This window comes from Lissotriton vulgaris, chromosome 5, assembly GCF_964263255.1.
Source record: "Lissotriton vulgaris chromosome 5, aLisVul1.2, whole genome shotgun sequence".
NCBI lineage: Eukaryota > Metazoa > Chordata > Amphibia > Caudata > Salamandridae > Lissotriton > Lissotriton vulgaris.
In genome coordinates, this window is record NC_141693.1 from 1186577547 (window position 1) to 1186591067 (window position 13521).

Consider the following 13521-nt stretch of genomic DNA (forward strand, 5'->3'; position numbering starts at 1 on the left):
ATGTGATGGGAGAACAGGCCAAACGATGATGCACTTTATGTTTTTTTGTAATTTTATGAAATGTATACCAGGTTGTTTAAATCCCATTATGTAAAAAGAAATGCAATAATATCGGGCAATCTAGAATTGCATTAACATTTGCTCTGCAATTATCTGATGAAGAAGTTGGTTTACATGTAGGTTCTTTTCTGCGACATGCTGTAAGAGCACAAGACATGTTGTTTTAACTTAGGCTGCTAGCTCTGAATTAACTTTTTAACTGTTTAAGGCAATGTTTTCATTAATATTTTTATATCCCTTTAATGGGCAAAATGTCACCTGAATAAAGTTATTTTGAATTGAAATGAAATAGGTATGCAGTGTAAATTGCTATTTTGACCCGGCAAATTAAACCTTTTGCCAGGCATAAACCTTCCTTTTTATTAATACTTGTAAGTCACATGAAAAATAGGCGTTAATTGACCTAAGGCAAGGTGTATGGTACTTCAAGAGCACAACATGTATATTTAATGTTTTACAGCACTGACCGTAAAAAAACCTTCAAAGTCGTTTTAGACTTTGGCAAGGCTGGCTCTTCCATAGTAAAACACTAGGTTAAACTATAACATTTTGCAGTGTTTATTTTCAGTTTGGGAGCATCTTGAAACATTATTCAAGGACTCATTTTAATAGTAATTTAAAATCTAACTTAAAGGTCAAGCCAGATTTTATATTATTATTTTAGAAATTACACTTATAGAAAGTTGGCACGACTCTGCCTAAGCCAGATAAAAAGGTATTTCTGACATTGTCCAATGTCACATGACTGTTAAATGGCTCCACTTTGGTGAGATGTGAATTGCTACCAGACATTAAATAAAAGGCTTGGGTGTGGAGAGATGTTTTCCTCTTTGAACAGAATGGCCTCAGGGGCTGTGCCAAGCCCCTTCCTGAGAGTTAAAGGATGCCAACACTGTCACGGGCAGATGTACATAACACCCAGACCTGCCTCTCTTTTCTTCCTAGTCATTTTAGCTCGAACCCCAGTGGAAGGGAGGAACTGCCCAAAAAACAGTTTGAAGTGACCACAAGGGATGGTTTGGCCATTATCATAGCCACCCTCTGGTTAGGCACAAGGAGATCTGACCAGGGAGGAATCTTTCTGCCATATTGGATTTAGGTAGAGAGGAGCACTGTGGGCTAGTTTACAGCACAACACATAGAAAGGGTGGTAAAAATGTGCCACTCTTGGGCACATTTACCCCATTAGTTAGGAAATAATCTAGAGTTCCCCAACCCGCAGGCTGTCACTGGGAATACATTTGGCATCCCCAGTACTCTCTACAGAATACCTATGGATCTGAGAAGAATCAGAAGAAGGATTGTCCTGCTGTCTTGAGACCATGGTGGAAGATTGGTCCTGTTTGCTTTGAAGTGAAGACCCAGACTGACTAGAAAGGTCAGTTAGCTGGCCTTTCGTTTGAGCTACAGGGATAGAACAAGCTTCCAAAGGCCTTTCTCCCTGAAACTACCCAACTGACCAGTTGTACCTCAACCTGCCCTGGACTCTGCTTGTGTTGGAATTAGTCATGACCCTCCCCCTGAGTGTTGCCCCTCAGGTCCTGGACCCTTAGCTGGTGTTAGAGTGTACTCATATTGCCCAGACTGTGAAAGCAGGGAGTTAGAAATATTGTGCCATCTTTTACGCCAAACTGAACATAGAGGACCTTACCTGGATCAATGCCGAGCAGCAACCGGTTGATTTTGAGGCCTTCCTGGGCACAGATTCAGAGCTTTCTGGCCTTCATTGGCAACCGAACCAGTGTCCCACTCTTCAGCAACCCACCGCTGTAAAGCATTATTTTTGGATCTAGCTTGCAGCTTATCCCACAGTCAACACATCAACAATCACTTTTCCTCAATAAAAGTTTCTAAGTCAGAAGATAAACTTTCCACCAGAACAAACCTGGGTCCTGTATCCACCCCACGTTCATCACGGGTGATCTTAAATTTTGACTTTGACCCGGTCGAACGTGACCAGATAATTGTGGATGGAGCTTAAGGCTTCTTGAAGCTATTTTCAATTCAGACTTTAAAAATACATGAATCTTGTTTTACTTATTGGATTTTTGGTGCTATTTTATTTATTTAGATTTACTCTATTTTTCTAAATTGGTTTGATATTTTTTTTGTGTTGTGTTTTTACTTTATTACTGTTGGAGTGCTGCATAAATAATTTATACATTACCTCTAAGTTATGCCTGATGACTTTGTGCCAAGCTACCAAAGGGTTAAGCATGGGTTTAGTCAATCACTTTTGTAGTTCACCCTGACAAGGATTGTGGTTATTATTTGATGTGGGCTCTCATCACCCTCAACTAATACTTCAATTTCTTACAGAGATGTTATGATAATCAAGGGTGACGGTAACTATAAAAAAACTGGAATACTTCTAAAAGGTGTGCTGAATATTATCTCGGTTAAGATGGAAGTTCTAAGGGCAGTTCACAGTCAGACAGCCGTTGCCTGTCCATACAGGTGAAGGTACCATACCCCATCACCTTTTTCAAGAGAAGAACAGAGTCTGTCAGGCTTAGCAAAGGGCAGCCTGACAGACACTCTTCTTGTTCAGACAGCCAGGAGCTAGGCATGCACTAAATTGCTTCCTTAACTGAACTTTGCAAGCCGGAGGATTTCACAGCCCTGTGGAAGTGACCGCCTCAACTTGGCAAGAGTGCCTTGAGGCCCTTCCCCTTGTGGCTAGGGGGAACTTCACTGCTTGCCTCAGACCTACACTTTTAAGCCTTGAAGTGCACAGGGCTAACTGTTAATCAGTGATACCTCACCACAGAGTGGGGTGGGGTCAGAAGTCTCACTTACCCTATCTCACTCTGTGACGATTGAGGGAAGACTGCAGTGCCAACCCTCCTGGTATCTCCATGGCTTTTCTCTCCAGGAGTTGCAGGGCAGGTAAGGTTTATGTTTTTCAATGTTTGGTGCATGCCTGCATAAATGTATGAATTTGTGAATGGGTGTGTGTGTGTGTTCATGTGTGTGAATTTAGGGTGTGAGTGTATATGTGTGCGTGTGTGGCCCCTCCCTGCCCCAGTACCTGCCAGAATTACTGGCTGTCACTGCAGGCAGGTATGTGAAAAGGTGCAGATTTAGCTTCAAAGTTTAAAAAAAAAAGAGATTTATTTGGCCAGCAGCTGGTCTGCGTGTTTCTAGGGTCTCCAGGGAGAAATTGAAAAATGTGTGTATTAAAAAAGAGGGAGACTGTAGAAGGGAGGTGCAGGCGGATGTAAGGTGGTAGTGAGGAAGCATGGTTGTTATACGGGACTAGGAAAAGCAAGAACGAATGTCTGCAATAGTGATAAAGTGCAGGGGCTTGAGTGAGGGTCTCTTCAGGGAAAAGATCACTGAGGTGGTGTGCGGAAGATGATAAATAGACAAGCAGTAGAACAATGACCTTGGGTTCATAGCCTTGTAGGTTCAGACAGATGAGATGAGGGAGGAATGCTAGATAAGATAGAGGGGATGTAGTGATAGGTAGATGTCTATAAGTGAAAGATTGGGAAAGAAAAGGAGCAAATTGTTACTAATGAAAGGTGATTGTCATCATGGGTAGTCTTCAAGTGGAGTCTCAAGAGAGGAGAAATATTTTTTAGGTGACAGCATTTGGCTGCAATGGTGCCCGACCTAAGTCTGTGATAGATGTAGGGGCATGGGTGGAGACCTATGCACAGTGCTAGGATGTGCAGAAGGAAAGTAAGTAACTGGAATAAGAATCCTATCTGAGAAAGAGGGAAATTATGTTAATTGTGCCTTTGTTTGTGATTTTTTTGCTTTTAACTAAGCTTGAGAATGGCTGGCTATGACATACATTTTTTGTTCTTTAAAAGTACACAGCTAGTGACTAGTAAGGACTTTTCAAAATATCTGAACTTTCCTGCTGCGATGTATGGCAGCGAGTGGCAACATCCTTGGAACTTGAAATAATAGGAAAAGGAGGTGATGCATCCAAGCAGTGGCTATTATTTGTTCCGGGTGTTACACTGTAGCACCATAAACCCCTGCAGCCCGATGTTCATCCATGTTGGGAAAAATGTTCATCTGTGGGTATGGGTGGATTTAAGGGTGTCAGCTTTGGGAAAATTTGAGAAAACTTCACAAGTGTTAAATTCTCATAATATGCTGTAGAATTTAAGATTGGATCACCACAAGGTCTAAAGATGCACATTAGTCTAGGTTGATAAAATGTGTCTGTGCGATAGGGTAGGTTGAAGCTATCAATGACCTACTTTAGCAAGGTCAACATGGTTGCCTAGTTAGTATATGAGGTCCTGCCAGGGACATGCAGCAATACCCAAACTAAACAATCTATGGAATCCATCTAGTAGAGGCATAGGTGCTATCAGTCGAGGCTCTGTTCTCAAAGGCTAGGGTAGTTGACCAATCAGTATATTAAATACATACTGGAGTGTCATATGTACGGCCAGGGCAGTCTCTGCTCGCAAAAGTTAGAGTTATCCAATTACTTCTGAGGTTCACCTGGAGCAGTGTAGGAGCAGCTCCTGAAAAAGTACACTTAAATTGTTGTTGTAATACTTTATTTCGATAAAAACAAACTTTATCATAAAAGTACATAAAGTTCATTGTTAAAAGGAGTATAAAAACTTTAAAAAGGAGAGATCTTTTCTAGAGCAAATGGAGACAATATAAAGTTAAAAAATAGATTAAATAAAGTCCTAAAACAGAGAACGGGAGATATTCTGGTGCATTATAATACACAGTTTCCTACCCCGTTCTCGATTTTATCAGTCTTGAGCGTATCTGCCAGGCCTTTCCCAAGAATTTGGCAACTCCGCAAAAAACCATCATAGATGTTGCGTCCGTTACCAATATGCGGAGTTCCGTCGGATAGTGCCTGACTCCCAGTTCTCTGCATACTGGCTTTAACCACCTTCTCCTGGGTCCACTGTATGCTCTACAGGCAAATAAGAAGTGTGCTAGGGACTCATTAGGGTTTACACATCCAGGGCAGCTAGAATTGTTGGACAGAGAGGACTTACAACACCTGGTAAAAGTGTTCAAGGGAAGTGTTCCATATCTAAATTTTAAAAACAAGGCTCTGTCTCTAGGTGCTTTAATAACATCGAGAAAGGGTTCAAACTTCCTCACCGGCTTGTGCTCTAAGAATTGATCAGTTAAAACCCTCCAGTTTGATTTTTCGAGCTCCTTGGCTTGAACCCATTCCCAGTATATTTTTTTAATGGTTTCTTTAGGGGGTGGTGATTGGGACAACCATGTCTCACTTAGCCCCAAGTTGGTGATCAAGTCCCTTAGGTTGTCCAACCATATAATCTTAGTCATCTTTTTCAGGGTAATAAGTTCGTCCAGAGCTGCAGCATAGTGTACCAATTCCGGTGTCCTTCTCAGTCGCACCCAATATAGAAGCGGTCGAAGGGTGACAATGTCTTTAATTGCACGGTGGCCCATGTCTTGAAGCAGTGGTTTCAAAGGGGTAGAGACTGGAAGGACCACCAAGTCTCTTAAAAACTTATTTTCGGTTTTCGTTAGTTCTGTGATGTTGTCGAAGCCCCATAGTTCTGACTAACCCTGGGCGTAGTTCGCGTAGTGGGGCTACGCGGAGCTACGCGAAGTGGGCACAAAGCTACGCCCACCCGCACACTTCGCGTAGCCCCACTACGCGCCACCCGCCTCCCTCCCGCCCTCTCTAAATCCCCCCCTTAAAGGATAAAGTGGCATAAAAGTAAGTTTAAATCACTTACCTGGTCCGCGGCGCGTTCCGGGGCTCCCTCTTCTATTTTGCTGCATGTCGTCAATCCCAATGCGCATGCGCGGCAGCCCGCGCATGTGCATTTGTCACGAGAAATGCGCATGCGCGGGCGGAAAAAGGAGGGTCAGTATTTTTTCACCTGCCAGGGTGGGAGCATCCGCAGGGTCCTCCCTCAAATGGCCTGCCACCCCATTTATGAAGAGGGAGAACAAGGTGGGAGCCATCACGCAACCCTGGCAGACCCCCCTGTTCACTGGTATTTTATAAGTTAGTTGGCCCTCACTCCCCCATCTAATCCTTGCATACGTGCCATCATGCAATCTTTTAACCAACTCAAGCAGGTAGCGTGGGTAGCCCATGTCCTGAAGTACCTGCCATAGTTTAGTGCATGGGACAAGGTCGAAGGCGGTTTTCAGGTCTATAAACGCCAGATATAATGACCCTTTACCACAGAAACAGTCTTCCAATAAATCGCAGTGAATCGGAAGACTTGGTCTATCGTGCCGACCTTCTTTCTAAAACCCGCTTGTAGGTGTGTTAGGATGTCACCCTCCTCCAGCCATGTCACCGTTCTGGGTGTGAGGACCCTGCCAACCAGCTTCTGAATTACATAAATCAGACTGATTGGTCTATAATTGGCAGGGTCCTCTCTAGCCCCCTTTTTATATATCGTGACCACTTCAGCTCCTTTCCACGACTCAGGGACTGGATAGCTCTGGGTCAGGAGATTCATTAGCGGAAAAATAAGATTGGCCCATAGGGTCGGGTCATGTAATAAAAGATCACCAGGCAAGCCATCCAGGCCAGCAGCCTTTCTCTGAGCAATATTTTTGATAGCTGCTTGAACCTCAAGAAAAGTGAAGGGATCGACTAGTTCGGTATTCAAGTTGGTTGGCTCAGGGTCTAGGTGTGGGTCTGGCAGTTGTACGGAGTCAGCCTCACAACAGTAGAGATTCAGGAAATGGGAATACCATTGCTGTTCAGTTATATTGTGTAAAACAGAATCCCCTCCCCTTCTTGATGATTTATTTATTAGGTCCCAAAAAAGAGTTGAGTCCTTTAGGGAGGCGGCCCTCCTAAGTTCCTGCCAATGGTCTTCCTCCCATGTTCGTTTTGACAATTCTACAGTTTTTTTATATTCTTTTCTAGCTACCCTTAAAGCTGCTGGGTCCTTTTTTCGAATCGCTAGTGAGATGGCTTTCCTCTTTTTCCTGCAGTCTACTGAAAACCAAGGGTTGCCATTTTTAGAAGTATTGTTTTTCCGTCTGCTTGGTCCTGTAATTTTAAAATAAGAGCCCATACTTTCTATGAAGTCACTATAAATATTACCCAGGTCTGGACTAGGGACATCACCCTGTAAGATGTTCAGCTTACTAAATTCCAATCCCTTAGATGCCACTAAAAGGCCTATACTTTCCAGAGTTTTCTCATGGGATGCCACCTTGTGCCATTTTAACCTTCTATTGCAATTGGATGGGACTACTTCTTTGGTGTATAGGCGGTTATTTGGAGTTTTCCTTTTAAGATCCCATCTGATTCCAGCGGAGAGTGGATTATGGTCGCTGTCCGGCATCTGCTTAACATCCATATCAACAACATTCCCCCATAATCTTGTGTCCAGGAGGATGTAGTCAATACGAGATTGGCCATTGGGGCTATTAAAGGTCATGGCCCTGTTAGGGTCTGAAGCTGTTCTACCATTTAGAGCACACAAATTATATTCCAATGTCAGAGCATTGATCTGCAATGCTCTAACCGACCATCTCTTAATAGGTCTTAAGTTCAATGTGGGGATAGACTGTTTAATATCCTCCTCAGTGACCCCTAGTAGATCATCCTCAGTTAGGGGTTCATATGTGCAGTTAAGGTCTCCTCCCAATATGATGTTAGATCTTAGGGGGGTACCCTCTAGAGCCATTTCCAATAGGGATATTGTTTCCGATTTTTTACAAGCTGGCGCTCCTCTGGCATAAACGTTAAACAAATCTACTCTGTTGCCCTTTAGTGGGCCCTTAAATGATAGATGCAAGATATCTTCTGAATTTGTATTATGACAGGTGATGTCCAAGTTCATTGTTACCTTGACCCATGTGATGAGACCTCCTGATGGACGGCCCATGCCTTGACTAACAGCAGGGACGAAGAAAGTAGAGTAGCCTGATTTATACAGGGGTGTCGTACTCCAGGTCTCCTGGAACATGCAGACCTCATGTTTCTCAATAAAATCATTCAGTTCTGGAATTACCAGGTGTTTTTCGAGGCCTGCAATGTTCCAGGAGAGGATACAAATTGTATCTGAAGTGTCCCCCACTTCTATGTTATTTTCAATTCTATTCTGCTTTGAGAGGACTGTGCTATGAGGGCTAGGTGGTTCATTCACTGTGGTAGTTATATTTCCCATAGTGCCCATATTGAGGCTACTTTCCTGATCAATACTAGAGTTACCTTTATGTAGTCAATCTACTCTATTTAAATCTGAAAAACTATCATCTTTGGTAATTGACCACCAAGGGGAAGATCTAATCTGTATATTAGAGTGTCTCGGGGGGCAGGTTCGAAACTCTAACGTCACTAGATTTTCAGCCAAGGATTTATTACAAAGTTGGATTTCGATGCAGTCAGTGTGGGAGCTCGACAGGGACAGTCTCTTAATACTAGTTATATCCTCCCTTATGATGGATCTACAGCCCCTCACATGTCTTATCCAGTGGATAGCTTTGTTGTGGATTGATTCTCTTGTTTCGTGTTCTGGATTCAAGTGTAGTTTAGGAACCCCTGTCATATAGACTGTTGTATCTGGGTTCCTTATAACACTTGATTGAGATGTTATGTTTTGGCCTGTCTTAGAGTTCCCAAGTCTTCCCAACCTTATACCCTTGGGGGAAGATACCTGATTATTCGAGGTCTTATTACCTAGTGAAGTGCCTCTTGGCATCGTGATTTCCACATATGACTTAGTACTACGACTATGCTGCGCAACAGTCCTACTTAGCACTCCTGTACTACAATCCGACTGCCCTTTTTTGGTTGGGACATTTTTGTTGGGCATTCCAAGAGTTGTATGTTTTATTGGATTGGGTGTTGTCATAGGTAATGCGGATGTTTTGGGCTGCTGAATGGTATTTGTTGTGTCGATCTTTCCCTTCTGAGTTGGGGGATTAAGTAGTTTCTTTATGAATACTATGTCCCTTTCTAGTTTCTCTAGTTTCTTCAAGTTCGCCCTATTAAAAGACCCACATTTTAGGCAATCTTCTTCTAGGTCTGTGCTAGCATCCGTAGCTTTGCTACCCCTTTTGATAGCCTGCGCAATTACTTCTGCGGCTTCCCCTGATTCTCCTTCCAGGACAGCAAATTTATTAGTGCATAGGGTAGCTAGCTTCCCTACATTATTTGGGGTGCCCCCCTGATCAGTACTTCCACAGACGTTAGTTGCAGTGTTACTCTCTTCAGAAATGTCAGGAATATCCAGCCCAGGGCCGCCCTCTTGAGAATTATGAACAATACAAGTTATTGTATTTTTTTTTTTTATTAAAAATAGCCGGTATCACTTTCCCTCGGCACTGTCCTTGGCTTTCTACTCCACTGTCAGGGTTCTTCTCCTGTTGATTATTGGGGTTATCTAGCAAGATTTCCTCAAGGTCATTCACAAGGGATTCAATACGGGTCAAAGTACAGTTTGAACCAGGATGGGTTATTTTTTTTGCCTTTTTCCCTTTTTTTGGTAGTGATTGTTGAGCCATCCCTTCCATATTTCTCTTGCCCATTGTAAAAAGGAAAGCAGATGATTTGAATCACTCTCGGGGCCTTATTACAGGTGGGTCAGTACGGCAGGTTATAAGGACAGATTATAAGTAGTCAAAGCCCCCTTCACACCCCACAGTACCTTTTAGACCTTGGATCCTATTTTCCGTGATACGGTGATGAATGGGCAGACGTTAGATGTGTCGCCCAGCCCGGCCTCGGTCGGCCCCGGACGGCCACAGACGGCCCGCACTCTGCCCGGGCTCAGACCAGCGCCGCCCGCGCGTGTCCCGCAATGCGGGGACTCTTGCTGGTATAAGAGCACCTCCGGGGCGGGACAGGGCGTGCGCGACTTCCTCTGGCAAAGGCCACTGGGGGATGTAGTCTCCGGTCCACCGCAATGTTGGGCGGCAGAGGCGGCAGATGACAAGCAGGCAGGAAGGCTTGTACGGGCAGCAGGGATGGCTCGGGAACTCCTCAGCTCCCCTTGCAGAGCCCAGGTCAGTGGTTGTGTGTACACATAAATTACCAAATCAGTATCTGGGATCCATCCAGGAGCAGTGTAGCAGCATTGATAAGATGGGAAGCTTTCAAACGTTTGCAATAGAGTTACTCTTTCATTCTATGGGACTACACTGCATTGGTGCATGTTTTACCAAAGAAGTTACAGCTCCCCAAAGCATATATCAGTTACCATATCAATGTATAAGGCCCACCGACGGGAAGGGTTGAAGTAACCAAATGTTACATGCAGTTACCTAACGAAGTATTAGCAGATTGACCGGAACATTAATTTTAGGGAGAGACAAACCTAGGCGCACTTGAGTCCACCAGAGTAGGACAATAACAAAGAAATGTGGTTTAGCGAGTAAGAAAGAGACTGCACAAGAGTTCAAATCTCAAGACAAGACCACAATTTAACAGAGAGCAGTAGTATAATTCAAGAGGTAACATTCATGGAGGACATTATAAAGGAGCACTATTTACAGGAGCACAATTTATATGAGGAGTCAACACATTTGCGTCATTAGTTTTGGCCATTATTGGCAGGAGGGCAGACAAGAAGGGGTTCACGTGAGTTGGGTATCCAAACACTGTCCAAAGAGGAGGCAAAGGAATTAATATACAGATACATGGTTGAGTCATCAGTGTCAGTAATTCTAGTATTCCTCACTTATTGTGCATGTGCGTCCTTTCCTTTTGTGTTATGCTACTATGCTGGACTAAGTCATTATTTTTCTGTGTACACGAGCAACTAAATTCATACCGTCTAAACTTTTGTTACTATTTTTTACAGCACTAAAGGCCCCGGATGACGCCAGTAAAAAAATTGGATCAGGTGAGACAAAACCTATTAATCCACTGCAATTTTTTGATTTGGGAGCAATGGTCGACAGTGGAGAAGTCAGTATGAGGCAGCGGAGCTGGGGATGTTGCCTTGCCAATAAACCTTTAGCTCAAGGCTCTCTGGTAGTAAGATGGGTCCCACGGACATGTTATATCTGTGTATTTTCCATTTTTGTATTTGAACTGATGTGCTTAAATCTACATCCTTTGTTAGTCTCTACAGTCTAGTTTTTGACCTAGGAGTGACTGCTAGGATTTATGAGTGCTAATTTCCATCCAGAAAGTAGGTGTATGGAACTCTCTTGCTGATCTCCTGTCAATATCAAGCTGTTTTTGTACCAATGTAAAACGTTATGTTATGTATGCCCCCCAAAATCATCTGCCCCTACTTTTGCCTGCTATGCAGTGGCAGAGGAGTAAGGGTGGAGCCATACATAACATGGCTACATTTATGTATCCGTGTTTCAAAGGTTAAAAAAAAGAAAAAACTTACCTGCCATCCTTGGCCAACCCTCACAACATTCTCTGCCTTCTTTCCTCCTCCTGCAGCTCTGCTTTTGGTCAAAGCAGGCAAGCAGTGCTGCACTCGCACGTTCTCGTGGGGTCTGTCAGCCTGGCTTGGAAGGTCTTTATTACATCACAACAGTGGGTAACCAGTTTTGGTATCAACTGTTGCATTGCCATAGCAGTGGCTTATGAGATTTAGAAACTTATGGAGCCAAACTTTATGAGAGCCAAACATACCAGCGCTTGGAGACAGGTTTTTTTTACCGGGATTGAGGAAACCCATGTATTATATGATATTATTAACTAAATACAAATAAAAAATGGAAAAGGGCAATATGACAATCCTCAAATCTTCAGCCTTTTATTAAAGCAAGGTAAAAATGTAACCTGCTCCCCCCCATCTTGACCAATATGAATATAATACAATACAATAAATAAATACAACAACATTCTGTAAACAAAAGCTAAATGTTCATGATACTCACTCACACAGAGTATATACCAAAGCTGAACACCCTGGCACAGTAGCCCCCTCTAATGTCTGCACGTGTCAGGGTACACAAGCAGGCCATAAACACAACAGCACAAGACCAGCGTTTTAACCAAATCAAATCCCCTAAAAGGAACAAAAGGGCAGACACCCATACTAGGAAGCATACATATTGGCAATATAAAAAACTGAAATCTTTCTATAAAAGAAATATTTTCACAATACTAGTTGGACAAGTCAAAACAACATAACAGTCTGGAACTAGCATACAGGGGGAACAACCTGATGAGATAAGTACATTTAGAAGGATTTTGCAAAAGTACATAATATGGAAAAAGCCTCGGGTTAGCTGAGAGAATGTCAGGGACTTGTTTTACACAGATAACATCTACCTAAAACCCCAAAATCTGAAAGGGATTTGGGGGTAATATAGGTGATAATTTCATAAGGCTATGTTTCTCATAATACATTAAAGCTGATTATGACACTCACTAACAGACAAATATTGAAATGAACAAATGGTAGATTGACAATGATAAGAGAATAGAGGTAATGGAACTGAGTGTCTCCCAAGGTCGATGGAGCTTACTTACTTTGGAAAATTAGGCATAGTTTCACACAGTGCATTAGGCAATTACATAATTTACTCGAACAAGGGATATTCTCAATAAAGTGTAATTTGGTTCTAGGTTTCATGAGGTGTTGATGGGGAAATGCCACTGAATTATCTGCGAAATCTGGTGCCTAAAATCTTACATTTATACATAAAAATATCCTTGAACTTGAGAGTGTGCACAGAGCCGATGTATCTATCCCTTTGGTAGATCAGTGTCAAGAGCAGGTTGTTGAGAAATGTATGAGATGTCCATTGAAAAAAGGATTTTAGGAGGTATGGCACCTTCTTTGTGCAGAATAGTTAGCAGACAAGAAAGTGCAAATAATTTGCACATTTATGGTTTGTGAACAGTCTTGCTGGTTGCGATTTGTCTAATAAATAATATGTGAAAGTTGTGTTATTTTCTTTTGCTTAATTACACAAAATCCAAACTTGTTGCTGTATTTTTGTTCTAAGTGTGTTCTCCAATCCATTTTGGCTGTAAAGATGCATTTCATGCTAAAAAATAGTGCAAACAAACCACAGCACCACAAACAATATTTGCTCATGCTCTTGTTCGCAATGCTTCCTGTACGTTCGTGGTACATTTGCACTGTAAACTGAACATTTGTGGTCAATTAGTAGTGTAAATGGTGCATAATTATGTATTGTGGCATTACAATTAAATGTTGCACTGAAAGAGTAATGCAAAATAAAAATGTGTTATGCTAAATAAACTGGAGTCGTAAGTAATACTATGACCCCTAGGCCTGTTGGTGGGATCCCAATGGGACTACACCCGGGGCCTGGATTTTCTTTTTTTTAGTTTTGCCACAAATGTGCTAAGGGGTGAGTCATAGTTACCTCAGGGCACACAAGTTATAGCTAGTGGAGATAAGTATAATTATAAATACAGAATTTCTATGGACTTGTGTGTGTAAAATGTTAACTTAAACTTTAATTTTCCTTCAGCCTTTGGTGATTTATTGGTGAATTTCTAAAAAAATCCTATTTCCTAACTATAATGTCCCTGTAACACATACACACACACACACACACAGA

The 13521-nt window shown here is 42.5% G+C and overlaps 1 protein-coding gene across 9 annotated transcripts in view; it reads left to right on the forward strand.

Annotated features, from left to right (window-relative positions):
• The window catches only part of LOC147712238 (scavenger receptor cysteine-rich domain-containing protein DMBT1-like), a 685888-nt gene that overhangs the window by 146394 nt on the left and 525973 nt on the right, over nucleotides 1-13521 (forward strand). For all 9 annotated transcript variants that reach the window (XR_015295985.1, XR_015295986.1, XM_086922971.1 and 6 more), the window contains one exon: nucleotides 10818-10859. Coding sequence is in view for 6 of the 9 variants with exons in the window: in XM_086922971.1 (XP_086779097.1) it covers nucleotides 10818-10859 (42 nt within the window). In the remaining 3 variants the exon portion in view is untranslated. The remainder of the gene's footprint in view (nucleotides 1-10817; nucleotides 10860-13521) is intronic.